Source organism: Prosopis cineraria, unplaced genomic scaffold (genome assembly GCF_029017545.1).
Source record: "Prosopis cineraria cultivar Desert tree isolate PC_DT_omini unplaced genomic scaffold, ASM2901754v1 PC3, whole genome shotgun sequence".
Taxonomy (NCBI): Eukaryota; Viridiplantae; Streptophyta; class Magnoliopsida; order Fabales; family Fabaceae; genus Prosopis; species Prosopis cineraria.
In genome coordinates this window covers 32,325,302-32,343,278 of record NW_026555334.1, presented here as the reverse complement: position 1 = coordinate 32,343,278, position 17,977 = coordinate 32,325,302, and the positions used below count along the sequence as shown (strand labels likewise).

At 34.5% G+C, this 17,977-nt stretch overlaps 2 protein-coding genes across 2 annotated transcripts; both read right to left on the bottom strand.

Annotated features, from left to right (window-relative positions):
- Positions 1 to 232: 232 nt before the first annotated feature.
- On the bottom strand, positions 233 to 2,615 carry LOC129306814 (protein SPIRAL1-like 3). The gene is made up of 3 exons (XM_054947561.1): positions 2,470 to 2,615; positions 1,627 to 1,905; positions 233 to 523 (listed from the first exon to the last, which is right to left on the bottom strand). Exons 2-3 carry the CDS (start codon positions 1,873 to 1,875, stop codon positions 443 to 445), a joined length of 330 nt encoding a protein of 109 aa, XP_054803536.1. The 5' UTR covers positions 1,876 to 1,905; positions 2,470 to 2,615; the 3' UTR covers positions 233 to 442.
- A 2,060-nt stretch (positions 2,616 to 4,675) lies between these two features.
- Positions 4,676 to 9,121, bottom strand: LOC129306765 (putative methylesterase 11, chloroplastic). The gene is made up of 5 exons (XM_054947494.1): positions 8,677 to 9,121; positions 7,469 to 7,705; positions 6,705 to 6,848; positions 5,956 to 6,087; positions 4,676 to 5,244 (listed from the first exon to the last, which is right to left on the bottom strand). The coding sequence occupies exons 1-5, from the start codon at positions 9,016 to 9,018 to the stop codon at positions 4,972 to 4,974; spliced, it is 1,128 nt and encodes a 375-aa protein (XP_054803469.1). The 5' UTR covers positions 9,019 to 9,121; the 3' UTR covers positions 4,676 to 4,971.
- Between the last annotated feature and the right edge of the window lie 8,856 nt (positions 9,122 to 17,977).

Sequence of the window (17,977 nt, the reverse complement as noted above, 5' to 3'; positions counted from 1 at the left end):
ACGTGTTAGGAAACTATTATGAAGAGAAACTTCTTGTCCTAACCATCGTGGAGTGTGAAAATGTGGCATCTGTGGAATAATATTTTCTTTTTGCCTGTCTTTCATCAATTCATTATCTCCTGAAATGAGATTTCTGAGAGGCAGATATTGTTTGGACACTGAATAAGCTCACCAGCGCTTTTTGGGCTTAGGAATGCGTTTTGGAAGTCCAAACACAAATCCAAACAGAGCCTTGCACACAACCAGTTTCATTATTGAAAGCCAACAGATTTGCAGAGCATACTAAACCGAGCAACCCGCAAATGAGGAATCATTAGTCATACCAATGTCAAGGCATTGAATCCAATTTCTCAGCGAACAAGAACATGGTTCTAGACATACTATAGTAGTTAACATTTTGCGCACAACATGTGCTACTGAAAAGCATTCTAAACACGAAAGATTAGTTCCCAGGCCCACCAAAGAGGTAGCCCAAAGAAGAGCCACCTCCAGGGGCAGCATGAACCTTGGTAGATGGTCGATCCTGCATTCAAAAGAAAATTACAAATAAGAACAATATTGTCCAGTTATCATGATAACAACCACTAAAAGAAATTTCATTCATTCCCAATTCCTGTATCATCATGCTAAGACCCTTAAGTTGAAATCAGGCAGGACGACAATGCATGTTACCTTCTATTTACGGGGAACTAGTATGCATTATGTATCAGAGTTTACTATGATTTTATTCACGCTCTGATTTATACAGATCCTGCTCTATCTTATCCCTTTGAACAGCAGTAAAAAGGTTCGTGTCAGACGTTTGCATCATATCCAAGGAGTTATCGTGATCACCAGAATGGACGTAAATGAAAAGGGAATATTCCCTTAGACGTAAGTACAAACTAAATAAGGCAAGGCATGGAATTGCTCAATAGAGAGCTCTACAGCAAATCCAGCAACTTGACAGTTAACAAGTGTCTTGCGCCAAAAAAAGCACACTAAAGACTGAATACCGAGCGAAAAAATACAAAAGTAGAACCAATTTTATTGGGCATGTAAGATTGCCGATGTCAACAATAAAACATACAGCAGTCCACAGTCCTAGGGAATGCACTCTGGGACAGATAAGGATAATTTTTCAAGTTAAATCATTAATAATCTCTCAAGACATATAGAGAAGAACCGAATTCTAGATCTGGTAACTCGCAAGTCACATAGTTTGGATACTTCCCTGTACAGGAAGCGATCCGGTGGGGGGTGTGAGAGAGTGTGATTGAATGAGAATAACAGTCTGCCATTAATTTGTTCAGTTGCAGTTAATTCTAATTCGAATAGCTTCTCTATAATGTGATCCTAGAATTTTCCATGTCGCAGCGCTCTTGTTATGCATACTGTTGTTTACTTACTGTCCAAATTTGTCTTGCCCCTCACATAAGTTGTAGACTTTAACCATGGACCTTATTTTTTAATAAGCATTATCAATAAGTTAATTGCAAATGGGGAGATTCCAGTCCTCATTTCTCATAATATTAAGGATTAGCAATTAAAATTTTCAAAATTTCCTTCACCAAAAATGGTTAGGACATGCATGCATGAGGAAAGATGTTCAAATGAACTTAAGAGAGATGTCAGCGAAGGCCTTACAGTGATGAAATTTCCACAGTTTTGCCCATCAGCACGATGGTAATTGTTTGTCAGATTCCCATGAATTCCAGCCGGAATTTCCTTGTCAATTGGTTGTGGCGCAACGCTTGCATTTTGAGATTGCCCTCCGTTTGCAGGCTGACTTTGAGCAGGAGCATTTCGGGTATTGCCGGCTTTGGCAACCTCCCCGCTTCCGAAGAGATATCCCAGAGAACTCTGGCCACCACCATTGCTAATCCCACGACCCATTTTGTGCCAATTTAAAGCTTGTGGATGGACCTGCGTTGTACATTTTCTTTGATGAGAAGTATATATAACCACCAGCATTTATGGGATGACAAAGAAGATAACCTATAAAGAAATGCAAAATGAAAAACCAAGGGATTAGGAATAGGGACAGTAATTTATCAGTCCATCTGATCCTATAATTCAAAATCCATTTTGGAATCCTCATGTTGCTTTATTGCGTTCAAAGAGCATGAGAATCAACAAACAAGGCATAATTTGACCTGACTTTTCTCCTCACGAACATATAGCAACCGTAAGGAAATGAGAAGACAATTGAAATTAGATGCCAACCTAAGGGAATGCGACCAAAAGAAATCCAGCATCATGCGATTTAAGCTTTAAAAGTAAATAGAGTAGCATTATCCCGCCAGGCATCCCATAGTTAAATCCATAATTCCAACAGTCGAATAAATTGAGGAATGAAAATGGCAAACGTGTATTTGATATAAATCTAGGAAAGCAGGTAGAAAGCAAACTCGAATTGCCCGGGGTGAAGAGTACGGATCGAAATGGAAATCTTGAAGAGCCAGAATTTCAGATCTGAGACTTCCATACCTTGTTCCCCGGAGCGAGCAGACAAGCAGAGCAGGGAGGCGAACTCACGTTCGGGTGATAAACAAGTATTTATGAAGAAGTTCGAAGTTTTAAACTATATTATTTTAATGATGGTCAACAAAATTAGATTATTTTAATTACCCTAATCATCAATGTATCAGTATATCATGACTCAATCAACCATCAATCAACATATTTAATAATTTTATAATCAATAAATTAATAAAAATATGACAAGTAAAAATTATTTATACTTATAGCAATTTATAAAAAATAACAAGATCGTGAATACAAAATGGTGTCCTGTGCACGTCATTGTGCGAAACAGGAAAAAACATATAGTATCTGGATGTATTATATTTATTCTTATAATTTTTTACTTTCATGCATTTATAAAATTAAACTAGGTAGTGGGGCTGGCATATATATATATATATATATTATTATGTCTTTGCAGTTAAATTCATAATTATTTTTAGAAGGTGTCTTATAAATAAAATTAAAGGGAGTATTACTTTATTTATTTAAAGCATCTCAATTTTTCACTTTTATACATATTAATTAAAGGGTCACAATTGTTATTATGAAAAATGTTGCCAATGAAAATATGAGAAAGATGCTTTTTTCTTTTTTTGGGTAAAATGCTTTGTTATTTTATTTAGAAAAAACATAACTTTAAGTCTTTACACATTATTCACATTTTGTTATAGGTTTTTATACTTTTTTTTTAATGTTGTAGATCTTCACACTTTTATTTTTCTGTGTTATAAAAGGACCTATAATATAGAAAAACAAAAATGTGAGAACTTAGAATACTAAAAAAAAAAGTTCAGGAACTTATAGTTAGAGGTGTCAATTAGGGCTGGCTCTTCAAGGGCCAGAGCTTAAACGAGCTAACCCTTTTAAGCCTGATTATACTTTAGGACTCTAGTTTTAGTAGCTCGGCCCTGGCCCTCAGTGTCTCGGCTCTAATTATTTTTTTATTTTTTAATTTAAAAATAAAAAATATTTAAAATCTCAATAAATATATTACACATCACATTAAGTCTAGAAAAATAAAATAAAATCAATTCACACAACAAAAATTTTAAGTCTAATTAAAAAAAAACCTAAAATCAACTCTGACATCAATTACATATTGGTAGCATCATTAGCTAAATTTTGATAATTTTTATCATTATCAACATCAATATGATTTGATCATTCTCCTTGTGGATCCTCATCAATGTAAAATATGTTAAGCTTTTCATATTTTTCTTCTTCATTCTCATTATTTGCAATAAATAACAAATTAAAATCATAATTTCAAGGTATTTAAAGAATGTAAAAATATTTAAAGTAAGCAAATAATAATGTGCGTGTCTATTATTTGGACTAGAGAGTAAGTGTTACTGCTGAGTTTGAGTGATATGGTGTATTCTTTTTTTTATGTTATTTTTTTTAAAAAAATATATTAAGGCTTAAAAGGGCCGGCCCTTTTATTTTTGGGCTTAAAAGGGCCGGCCCTTTTAAGCTTGATTTACCTTTTTTAATATCAAAGTAGCGGCCCGGCCCTTAATTTTTTCGGGCTTAAAAGGGCCGGCCTTATGGGTTCGACCTTAATTAACGGCTCTACTTATAGTAAAGTGTAGAGATCCAAAATTATTATTTTTTATTTATGAAAGACTTTTATATTTTCTCAAGTTTGCTATGAATTGCTTGGCGGTGAGGCAAAGTGACGAATGAATCGAAGAACTTAGCTTTAGCCGAAAAGGATGGTAAACCGACAAATCCCTTGCTCTAGTCTCACGCATGTGACATCTTGCTGTTGCAAAGAGTGAAGCTCTGTAGCTTGCCCACTGCCAAACCCAATTGAAGTTCCCCTTTTAGACTTATCCATTACCAAACCCAATTCAGTTTGCTTCTCAGTACATACTATTTCCAGTCTCACCATATTTCTTTTTAACAAAAATGATAATCTTTTTTAGAAGTTACTTTACATAAATGGATAAATAATTAATTTGTTTCTTTCAATTATGTCATTTTGTAATTTTCTGTGAGTAGAATAAATTGTTACATATAAGAGGGAATTTTTTTTAAAAAATAATGCATTTAATAAAAATGAAATGATTTTTTTTTCAGACGACATCAATATTTTTTTTGAAGAAAAGAAACAATCCTTAAAATGTAATCAAGTCACGCTACCCCCATACAATACCATTCTTTCTAAGGATAAAACTATTAGTGTTTGCAATAAGGATTTCCAATGAAAACATAAGAACTTTTCTGTAACAAATGGATGTCCATGTAGTTAGGCTATTTTTTTTCATATATATATATATATATATAAATTCATCTACATGTAATGTTTTTATTAGGGAGCATAATAACAAACAACTAAAGAACTTGACCTAAGTCTTGTCCCTATGCTGAAGTTACAGATGTCAATTGCATTCGTATGCCATGTGAGTCGAGGTTTCTCATGAGCATGCCATCAGAAGCGATTTAAGTAGAATAACGTTTTCAAGGGATCTGCGAAATCTCTAACAGCAACTTGTGCAGGGCTTGAGGCTTTGAGAAAAAAGGAGAGTGATCAGCCCCTTTCAACCGGAAGACTTTTTCTGGGGGATTTGCATTTATCATGTTCTCCTGGAGTGTGATGGGGATGGCATTGTCTTCAGGAGTTGCTATGTAGAATCTCCTCACAGATCCATACCTTTGGTCAGAAAGAGAAAGCTTCTCTAATAATGGTGCAAACGGTATTGGCCTCATTGAAACAGATGCTAATGCAACATCCTGTAACAAGATATCAAAGTAATCAAGAAACAGGGGAGGATCGCTCAAGACTACAGGACTTGATACTATCCCCATATTGGCATACGTGAAAGACAGACACAGACCACAACGAACAACTATCAAATCTCAGTACAAATTTCCATAATATTTAATGCCCAGAATATTGAAAGTTTAATGCTCCATTACTCCAATACACGAATTTTCTGCATTAGGAATTATCACAATCGTCATGGAGATTGCCTGTTCAGCAGCATGAGGAGAAGTTTCTCCTGTCTTCCTTCGCAAGGAGGGACTGGGGAATGAGGGAAGATGGCTCACCATAGGTTATGAACTATTAAATTATTAAATTTTCCCCTTAGAAACCAAATCTGTAGTGGCTTTCTGGCTCCCCAAGATGAAATATCACTTCAATGGCGCACATGTGCCTTCTCTATTAAATGCTACAAGTGACCAGATCTTCAAATTTTAGTGTAAATTTTGGGTATTTTATCATCTTTGATTAACCCCCCACCTTATTGTAGAAAAGAGATGGATGATGAAAAAAAAAGTCTGAAACACTGATTAGCTTGTAATCTATTTTGATTATTAGTTCTGTTTTCTTTCAAGGAAAAAAAAAGAAAAGAAAAACACCACCCTTTCATGTATGTCATAATCTTAGATTGTTAAAATAACCGTAGAATTTCCATGTTAATACATAATACTCTAACTTACTTTGGTGGGACTTTGGTTGAATAACAAATCCCTCAACGATGACTTGTCTAGATCGATGGAAGAAGGAGGCTGATCTTTCCCATTCAAGCGCAAAAAGATCTGAGCTCTTTGTAGAAGATCATTTGAACCCGCCTGTGATTGATGGACGCAATGAAACGCACTGAGAGAATTGAGGAACTCCACATTATGATGTATAAACTCAACTCTTTTAATAAGAGCAGGAAACCATAAATAACTATAAATTCTCTTTCTCTTCATTTTTAACTCCCTTGAAGCTTAAAAGATGCAAGGAACATTGAAAATCAAACAGTGTCAATCATTTGACAGAGATTATCCGTACAAATTTACATAAATTTAATGAGCAAGATTAAGCCATAGTGAAGGCATAAATCAGGCAACAAGCATTTCAACTCTGAGATGGGCAAATTCTGAAGTCTACAATTTCAAAATGAATTTTAGTAACATTAACAAAGACCACTGGTTATGGAAAAATTCCAAACAAAGTCTACTGATGAGTAACAAGGGATGATTACTATGCACATCAAGCACACTTCATTTTGCATGCTACTCAATGGATGGCATAGACGTGGTAAAATAAGCTGAAACATTTTAGAGAGTCAATCACATCTGTAGCTGTAAGTTCATAAACATAATAATAAAATATAAAATTATAAATGGCAACTACATGCTTTCTATAAAATTTATAAAACATTGATGTAGCTGTTGTAACGCTAACAGGAGAAATTCACCTGTTGAGAAAAGATATCAAGAGTACTTTGTCCACTGATCAGCATTGCTGCTGAAATAAAAACAGCCTTGGAAATTTTAAGAGGAAACAACTCCATAGCATAAGATATACAAGCCCCACCAAAATCATGTCCAATCAATATCACCTGCAAACAAAATCAGGGAGAAATTAAGTAATACACGGGAAGTACATTCTGCAGATAGCTTATTCTCATTGCTAACCCAAGTTTTGCTTTCCTACCAAACAATAACCAATGGATCAATGATAAATCATAAAGCATCTTCAATCCAGATTATTTTTCTCCCTTTTCAATTTCAATTATCTTTTCAGCACCTTTGTTTCTTACTGTTCTGTGCCTATGCTTCATCCACAAATCAAGTCTCTCCTTTGTTGAAAACAAAAAGGCTATTTCCCAATAATCATCCCAATTCCTAAAGTTTCCTTTTGTAGCAATTCTTCAGCACTCATGCACATAACTCCATCATGACCTCTTACAGAAACATAGTTATTCATTTTGCCAGAATTAATTTGGGACTGCAGTGTATGGGGGACACATGCTCCGAGAGTGAGAGAAAGAGCAATTAAAAAATGTTATAAACTTGGCAAGATGCTGGCAATGTTGATAATAGGTATACTAAATGTCAAAACACATCCTATCCCCACCAAGACTTAAAACCAAAGGCAGCTAACAAAGAAATATAAGAAACATTTAAAATATGATCAAATTGTCAATTATTAAACATGAGAAAACAATAAGATAAACACCTTCTCGCCTTCAGGAAGATTGTCAAGAAAATCAGTAAGCGGCTTCACATATTGTGATATACACGTAATGTTGTTGGTATCAAAGGAATCAACGCCAGAACCAGTTAAGTCCATGGCTTCAACCCTAAAACCACCTTCCTCTAGAAGTGCAATAGTTTTATACCAACACCAAGCGCCAAAGCCACCTCCATGAACAAGTACAAAATGATTGGTTTCCAGATCATCAGGCTTTATATCCTGTCAAAGTGGGGAAGCTCATAATTTAAAATGTCATATTTTGACATTTGCTAATTAGCTAATACAACGTGATTGCTGCAGGTAATCTTTCAACAGATAATCTCACTATAAAAAGGAAAGCCTTATTAATTAAATCATGTAAACTTCAATCAAGTGATACTATTGCCAACAAATATGAAGTCAAAGTTTTTAACAGCAGTAATTTGTTAGCTTTCACAGAACTACTTTTATCCATACCCAGACCCAAATCGTAAATTACCGATGCCTCCACACTCTCACAAACAAATGCCCCGGTGTAAGACAACTTCGCAGCAATTAAAGTTACATTCCGCTGGACCAGTCTAAGTTTTGAAGACAACGTTCAGCTGAGGCCACCTTCAAACACCCAAGTCAAAGATGGTGATGTTGGATCCGACTTTAATAGCATTTTAGAAACTAACATCTCTCATGCGAGAAGAAAGAAGCGTAAAGAAGTTGCCTTCAAAGCTACACCCGGTTTTCAGTGAAAAATGGTTCGAAAGGCGTGCCTCGAAATATTAAAGCGGGCAAATAAAGATCTTAAACCCTCCCTTTACAAAATTGCAGGTTCCTGAAAAATATTCTGATACATGACTAAAACCTTGATCATCGGAGAACAATCACCTCACAGTTCTCATTTTAGAAAAACATCGTTTCGAGGTAGCTAAACGTCATAAATTGCCATAATTTTTTACCGTAAATAACAGAAACCCATGTCCCGAATATAAGCTGGATTTCAACAATTGCCGGGACAGATTTTAGCAATTGTAACCAATACCATGAATGCAAAGAGGCGAAGAAACCAAATCAAACAACAAAAAGAGAGAGACAATAAGCAGTGTTGTTCTTGCCGAAGGTCATGATCATAATTCCAACTGATCAAATTTCGTCCTAAACAGTTGAATTCCACAAACAAATACCGCAAACGTGAGCAACCGCCCATAAAAACAGACCTGATTAACAAGCTGATGAGGCTGTAGCAAAGGGTCAGCAAGTGATCGAGCCCTGGAACTGGAACTCCGAGGCAACGAATTCTTCTTATTAGACATATTCGGTTGTCTGAGAGAGCTGGATCGATCAACCGGTAAAGTACCATTCTGCTGATGCTGCTTCAAAAGCATCGCAGCCACTAGCGCTTGTTCTTGAATCACAGCATCATCAATTTTTTCCTGACGAGAAGAACGCGTCCGGACCCAACGATTACTGGAATTGGAAATTGATGGCGCAGTGGGTAAGCGCTTGGTCTGCTTTTTCTTAGTCGTTTGGGCTGCTTGGATGGCGCAGAGATTGCCCATCGTCGAAATGCATGCACGCAGAAAACAAAACTGAAGAGAACGGTGTGACCGCTGAAAGTGACTGAAGAGACGGGTAGCGATGGAGGCCGCTTTTTATACTTGACTGAGCATGATGCGCAAAACGAGGGGAACGAAAGCCGCTTCACGATAATAATATGCTGCGAAATAGGGGTGTTCACGGGACGGGACGGGACCGGGACACTCCCGTCCCATGTCCCGTCTCGAGAAAAAGATCGGGACTGAATTTTAGTCCCGTGTCCCGTCCCGTCCCGAAAGTCGTCCCGTCCCGTTAAGAGTCGGGACGGGATCGGGATAAGATCGGGACGTCTCGCCGTCCTGATAAATAAAATAATATTGAAAAAAGATCTGGATAATAACATTCATTAAAATTTTAAATCATATAATTTATTAAGTTTAAAATCAAAACAACACAAGTACATAAATAACAATAATTTAAAATCAATTATTGAATTATATTAATCATAACTACACATTATAATAATAAATACAAATGATCTTTATACTATAAGATTAGTAACAACAGACAAGTCAAACATAATATCAAATCATTGTTCTTCTACTTTAGTGAAGATGTACTAAACTAATTACTCTTCTAAAAATAAGCAAAAAATACGTTGTAAATAAAAGTTATTAAATAGATATATATATAAGAATAAATTATATTAATATAATTAATATATTATAAAGCAAGATATCGCCATGTTTACTCCATGCCATTAAAATTATCAATATAAAAAAACTTTAGTTTTAAATAAGAATTGTAAGTATTAAAATTATAATTGATATAATTAATATAAGTATAAATTATATTAATATAATTAATATATTTAAAATAAAAAATAATATATATAATATTCGGGACGGGACGGGACGTCCCGATGGTAATCCCGTGTCCCGTCCCGTCCCGAACCTCTTTCCTGTCCCGTCCCGTAAAGTCCCGTCCCGATTATTTTCGGGCCGGGACAAGACCCGTCCCGATATGATCGGGACGATACCGGGCCAATCGGAACGGGTCCGGACTGAACACCCCTACTGCGAAATACTAGTGCTCGGGCACATACCTTTTTTTTTTTTTTTTTTTGCTTTTTCCCTTCCTGAACATTTTCTATGTAAGTTTGTTGGACGAGAAATTTAAGTATAATTTTAATTTTTAATTAATTTTAATTTTAATTAGAAAGGAGGTCTCACGTGCATGACTCCTAAATAAAATACTTATCGATATTCAATTTAACATTTTACATTTTGATATTATGTATAGATTTGTTTTTATTGAAATCAATTTTATTCTAATCTATAATGGATGTGTTTGGATTTTAGTTGGGTATAACTAATTATAAAAAAATTAATTAATATAATTAATTATGATATGTGATACATAATTGATTTATAAAATTGATTAATAAGATTGATTTTAATAAGAATTGAAAACCAACATTGAAAAGTAGAATTAAAAATAAGGTAAAATCATGATTTTGTAAAAATATATCCAAACATATGTTACATGTTATAATTAATTATGAATCTAAAATCATTGTTTCAGAAAAAAAAATCCAAACACCCATTATAAATATTCTAAAATCAATTATGAAGTTACAATTGTAATTTTCTTTAAAATATCTAAACACTCTCATACATGCCAAAATCAATTATGAATTTAAAATTATGGTTATCTTATAAGTTAATATTACATACTTTTCAATTCAATTTTTTAATTATACATTTCTAAAAATTTATCTAAAAATCATATAAATTATTTTACAAATCATATTTTTTTGGTTCGTAATTTTTTTTTTACTAGTAAAGGGGAAGATGCATTAAATGGAAAGAGAATAGAGTTTAAGCCATAAGCCAATAGCAAAGATAACAGTACAAAAAGTTACAAAATAATATCTAGTTGATTCCCTCTCGATCATGAACAGAAGTGAGTTGTTGTGAGGTAGTCTGAAATGAGCATGAATTTTTAATGAGTATTGATGAAAGAGGGAGTGAATGTTCACAAATCTAGCCCAAAGGTTCCACTCCCTTAGATGAAAAGGCAGTGAGATAATCCACAGCAAAATTCCCTAATCATCTAACCAGAGAGAAGCGTAGTAAAGGAAAAGCTTCAGTACTCTGTATCAGATCATATAACAGCCCATGAAACAACCAGGTACAACTATCATAGCATTTAAATGACAGGGCTTTAAAAAAATCTTGATAGTCAAGCTCTAAAACTATAGATTGATGAATTTCAACTTGAAGTAAAGAGAGAGCTTTCTGGCATGCAAGTATTTCAAACATAAACCCAGATGAAGCAATGACACTTTCACACCAGCTCTTGATGAAATTGCACAAATGGTCTCTCCATACTATGCTTATACCAACCTAGCCAAAAGCTAGAAATGAGCCATCACAATTTACTTTAATTACATTCAATGAAGGGGGCATCCAGACTCTAGACACAAGTTCAATAATAGTTGTAGTACGTTCTTCCTTAAAATTGACTTTCTAGAATTCAGAGACAACATCATTAGTAATTGATACTATTGAGAAAGGATCAACAACAACCCTAGAGAAAATTGAGGCAGATTCAACTTCCAAATATTCCAACAAAAGTTGGCAATATTTAGCTTGCCAAAATCATCTATTAAAGAGTCATGGAGGAAAAACTTATAGCACCAATGATCGAAAGATGTAATATGAGTAGCATTAACCTTCAAGGTCAAAAAATGCTCGAACTAAGCTTGTTTGGCCTAGTTATAGAGAAGAAGCATATGCTCAACAGTTTCTAGATGTGAATGGCATATGGGGCACAGCAGATTAGTTGTACATTTCTTATTGTAAAGTGTATGTTTGGTGGTAAGAGAGTTATTCAAAGCTCCCTAAAAATATGTTTGATTTTTGATTGAAGCTTGAGCTGCCAAAGACACTTCCAAAGATTAGTAGAGATAATTGATTAAGTATTAAGAGCTTTGCTAATTACTAGGGAAGACTTCACTAAAACTTTTCGATAACCAAGCTTAAATGAGTAAAGTCCATTATTAGCAGCAGACCAGACAAGAGAATCAATAGTTGTAATATCCTCCTTCTCAAATCCTGGTTAACTCAAAATCTCAATTAATAAAGAGATTAGACTAAGATAAATAACATAATACCAAGTTGCAAATGAGTGAAAAAGTTAGGATCTCATGTTTTTAAAACTAAAACCATTCTCAAAGACATTTGAAAGAAACAAATTAGGGTTAACAATTATGCGAAAGCATGAGATCATTCTAAATGTTGATGCATTTGTTAAAAAATTAGAAAACATAGTGACTCTGCAAAAATTGGGGCGTGTGTCATGACTCATTGAACATGCATCACGGCATGTTCACCTTTGTGCCATACACTGTGGCTTATAGTATAATGTACACTTTAACATTATCAGGACAACACTCTTACATGTCGTTGTGTTAACCAGGATTAAATAAAACCTGAAGTAAACAAGGGTCTAAAAAGGTAATTAGTTAAAATAATGAGATCTCAAAAAAATTCTTTTAAAAATATTGCTTGAGCTCAAACTATGGCTCAAAATCAATAAGGGTCTAAAAAGGTAAATAGTTAAAATAATGGGATCTAAAAAAAACCCTTTTAAAAATGTTGCTTGAGCTCAAACTATGGCTCAAAATCAATTAAATATGATAACGGAAGTATGAAAACCATAAGCATTTGAAAATAAGATAATATAATCTAGAATTTTTCTAGAAACTAGCCCGTTTGCCGCAGCACATCCCATACCTATCGTGGTAGATGTCATAGAGCATTTGTGCCACAGAGTGCACCTATTGTCATGATCATGATAGTACTCTAAAATTTCAGAGCAAGCCATTTTGCCATTCAACGTTCGATTTGAGCGGTTTAAGTGTCCACGCGAAGCTCTTCGAACCCTCTAGCTAATGGCACTGATCTCATACTCAAATAATCATCCCTTAAAAAGATGAACAGTCAAACTCAAAATAATTTGTTTTTCTTCAAAACACTTTCAAAGGTGTCTAAAACACACTACTAAATGCCATTAGCTCCGAAATCACTTTGACCACCTCAAATTAACCACACATAACATGACAAATCAATCACATCACACAAATAAGCATTCGTACTTAAAATGACTACCAAACCCTTAATTCACAACAACATAAAGAGGTAGATAAAACTTAACACAATTATTGTTTTGGTTATTTTGACACAAAAATCATTTCAAATATATCACTTGTAATTGTATCATGGCTAAGCATACTTATTTAATCACAATAACATCAATCTTGGGCCAAGATACACACACTTCATATATTCTTATACAAGTGATAACAAAATCATGAAATTCTTTTAAGTTGGCATTATATTATAGCATATTCATTATAAGCCTAAAAAGAGGAAAGAGAAGAGCTATACAACAATGCTCTTCACTCTTCAGTCGCCCCTGTCTTCCTTTTTTTCCTACTGGAGCCCTCACTTATAAAATATAGCTATGGGGTGAGATAAACATCTCAGTAATATAATAATTCACTACTAGTAATTAACATGTACAACTATATGGGAGTAAAGCTTTTATATACCAAAACATACTTTTAGCATAGTTCAAGATAGTCTTTTTCATAATCAATATTCATTTATCACTAGTATGATCATTTTACCATCCGAGCCTCCATATCACCACTATTGAAACTATAGGCTCTTGAATCAAGTACACATTCACAATAGTTTGAGCTCACCTTCAGTGGTAGGATTACTCGGTCAAAGGCGTCTATCCCACTTTCAAACTATAGTCTTTCTCATCCCACACTAATTAGGGTGTTATTACTCCAATATCGCATCACTGATGTTAAGGAGCATCACTCTCCAATACCATATCCCGCATGGATACCAAGGAGACTATCTCCAATGCCATGCCTTACTAGGCACTAAGGAGATATGTGCCATATGGATTTCTATTACTCCTTCCTATAGGTGAACTCCCACCTCCTAATATGATTATGCTCACATATCCTGTATATGACACATATACATATCAAATTTCTCAACTAATCCATATAAAACTTTCATCATTGCAAATTGTTTAACATGCGTAAAAATTACATTTTGCAATATGCAAGGTTATCAAATCTCAAGTACAAATTAACATATCTACTTACAAATAGTTAAGCAATATAATTAATTAGTCTAAATTATTTTGTTATCTCAACCCTTTATCACAAAAGGGTTATCGTGATTTAATGTTAGTTTCGCACGTTCTATATGCACGATAAGGCTCGAGCAACACTCAATCTACACAATTAAGTGACAATTATTAATTATCACTTCAGATGTATCCTAAATTCACTAGGGTCTAGTATCTATAACACTCAAATTCCTTATTTAACAATATCAACCTTTTTAAAATACTCTAACCATCCTATTCAACATCCCAACATACCAAAATCATCATTCAATTCCCCACATTATCTGAAAATCTTTAAATTATATCTAAAGTTCATCTAAACCCTCAATGAAAATTCTAAATCACCATAAAACTCATAAATCTAAGGTTAAAGGCTTGATTTGACTCTGTAAGACCTCAAACAAGTTAATGGGTTTGGTCTAAAGAAAATCAATATTAATGCCCCTATTGCCCCAAAATTTAGAATTTTTGCATAATGAGGGAGGAGAGGAAATGTGAAACTTACCTAATAATGATTCAAGCTCCAAATACATTTAAAATGGTCTAGAGATTATGCCCTAAAAGACACTTGTCATTTCCGATTGCCTCCTCATGATTTCCCTTATCCTACTTTTGATTTCCAGTCTATTTTTATGAACTGATAAATGTTGATTCTTGTAACACTTGCCCCGAGTGTTATCCAAAAATCACACAATTCAAATAAACTAAGTGTGTTAAGGAATTAATCCTAAAACCAACTTAGAAAACAAACCATTTAAATCACTAAGCAAATATATAATTGCAAATTAAACATTTAAAGCCTTTAAAAAATTTTATAGGTTCTACCTATAGCGCACAGAAGCAAGTTAGACAAAAGAAGGGTAAAAATATGCTGTCATGATAGCATTAAATTGCTATCATGATAGCCCTCTCGAGTCAACTTCAGGGAGGCATCGTTCTGTCTTTCGATCACCGATCAAAGAAATTTTAAAGCTCACACGTCACATTCAAAGGGTACTATAAGTGTACCAAATTTTAAAAAGATCCAATGGTCGGATTAAAAATTGGACATGTTATAAATTTGGTCAATTTTGCTGTCATGACAGCTGACAGCACTTCCGGACTAACTTTTGGAGTGCACCATTTCATCATTTGACCTCCGATCTGAGTGATTCCAAAGCCCACATGTCACTTTTAAAGAATACTATTAGCATAGAAAATTTTGAAAAGATCCAACAGATGGATTAAATTTTATGCATGTTGCAAAATCAATACTGTAGCTGTCATGACAGCAATTTAATTATGTCATGACAGCACCTCCAGACCAAATTCCGGAGTACATCGTTTCTCCGTCCGATATCCGATCGATGTGATTCTAAAGCCCACACGAAACTTATAAAAGGTTTTACTTGTGACCCACATTTTAGAGAAATCTAACGGTTGGATTGAGATTTAGACACCCGGATGCAAAAGTGCAGCTTTTTGGTAAAAACCATTTTCAAAATTGTCCAAATCTCATCCTAATGGTCACAAACCTGTGGGAACACTTTGGACACGTCAAATAGGACTAACAACACCTGATAGAACATTCAAATGATGGAAAACCCTTATGCATCAAAATTTGACCACCCGGGTGCCATTTCCTAAAATGGACCATAAACCCCAAAATGCACAAATCATACAAGAGTGGTCATAAATCAATCCAAATACCATGTATTTTTATAAATACACATGTTAAACATTTTCACTTGGCTCAAAGCTCCTTGTGGGGCCCACGCACCCACTCTATCTATCCAAGGTATATGCTTGCCCATAGTACACCATTTGGAATGCAACCACTTTGCATTTGCTTATAGAATCACATATACATATCAAAATAAATATCTGCTTGTAATAGAAACTTGGTCTACTAAGTAAATCCATCAAAACCACACACCATAACCAAGTTTCCTAGCCATAAGTCTACAAACAGACAGAAATTCATACACAAGCACACAATCCACACATATTCACACACACATACATAATCATATCCTACTGGTATCCTAATCCTAAATACATTATAATATATTTGCTTAAAAGAAAGGGGTTGTAGTTCTTTACAAATCACAAGCAAACCCCTAGCTTTACACCTTTCCCCGTCTACTACTAGATCCTTCGCCTGGACCTAGAATATTGAAAAGAAAGGGGTGAGACAACCACAGTCTCAGTAACAGAGAAATCTACATTAATTATTACAAAGTAAGCCATAATTAAATAAACAAATAATAAATTCAACATAGTATATACTTTAGCCATTTAAAATGTATGAATGCATGACATAGGCCGGTATGGCCTTTCATGACTGACAGAATGCCCCTGGCACTCTTTAACTCATAGGTAAACATTATACCTACTTGTACCTCCACAGGCACAAAACAAAATCTAAGACATGATCTAATCCATCGAACCGCTTATGCCCCTTCAACGTGAATCCTGAGCAATCAAAGCTAACTCCCTCCCAGAGCCAGCCCGACTTACTCTCCATGTGAGGGCTATCTTGGCCTAGGCACTCAACCTCACACTTCATATGTCGGATTCCCTCCCCCACTGAGAGGTGTCAAACACTTAATACACTAACCACTTTAGTGCACTGAGCTCATAATACGTAAGGCAACACTGAGTACTGGCAGTGTGGCATAGAATATCAAAAGTACACACCTTCTCATTGGTGAACTCCCACCGAGATCATGCCTTTTATTCGTATCTACCTTTCCCGAGTATTGACCACTTCAACACTCTGAGGTAGTATAACATTTATAAATTTCCCTTAAATGGTTCCTTAGCCTATCTAAGGTACCTTACTTAGTTACACTTCCTTAAGTGTAACTTCTATTCCTTATGATTAAAATACATGTAAACAAATCTCATTTCCATAAAAATATTATTGTTAAACAATTAGAAAATAAATTTGCACTATAATCAAATTAGTACCCCATAACCCCTTATAAAGCACATTTAATCTTTTAAAATATGTAATGCATGATAGTTAGTAATATTTATTCAAAAATAGCTAAAACAGAGTAATAAGAAATATAAGTTTCCCCTGTTACCTCAACCCTTTGGTACCAAAAGGGTTCCTTTTGTACAAAATAGAACTTGACTTGTTCCTTAACTTCCGAACAAATTCCACCAACAATCCCTACAACATAGAAGTGATCCACATCACTTATCATGTCAAATAGCATTAATGAAGACTATAACTCATACCACACAACCTAGATTTATGAGCCATAATCCATCCCAATGGTCTATATATTTAACCAACCATTTACATAGTATCACTTAACCACTAAAACCATTTATTAGCCATCACTAGGCTAATTTTTAATTTATATAATTTTTAATCAATTAAAAACCTTTACTTAGTGCCACCAACTTTCACCATTAGCCTTTATAATAGAAACCAAACATTAATTTAAATCTTATTGGGCTCAAATAGCAAAATTATAACTAAATCAATAGGCTTGAACCATTGAGGAGAAAAACCCAATCTCTCAGGGTTTAATTTATTCCCAAAACATCTTTTTTCATCCAATTATCCACTCAAAATATTAGATCACCATAAAGAAACTCAAAACATGCTCCCTAAGATCCAAAGAAACAAAAGCTTACAAGAATAAAGCCTTTGGGATCAAAATTCAAAAATTTCCTCTTCCAAAAATTGAAGAAAATCAAGAGAAAGAGAAGAGGATTGAAGTAGGGAGTTTACCTATCGTATAACCGAGCTCGCAACGGTCGCAA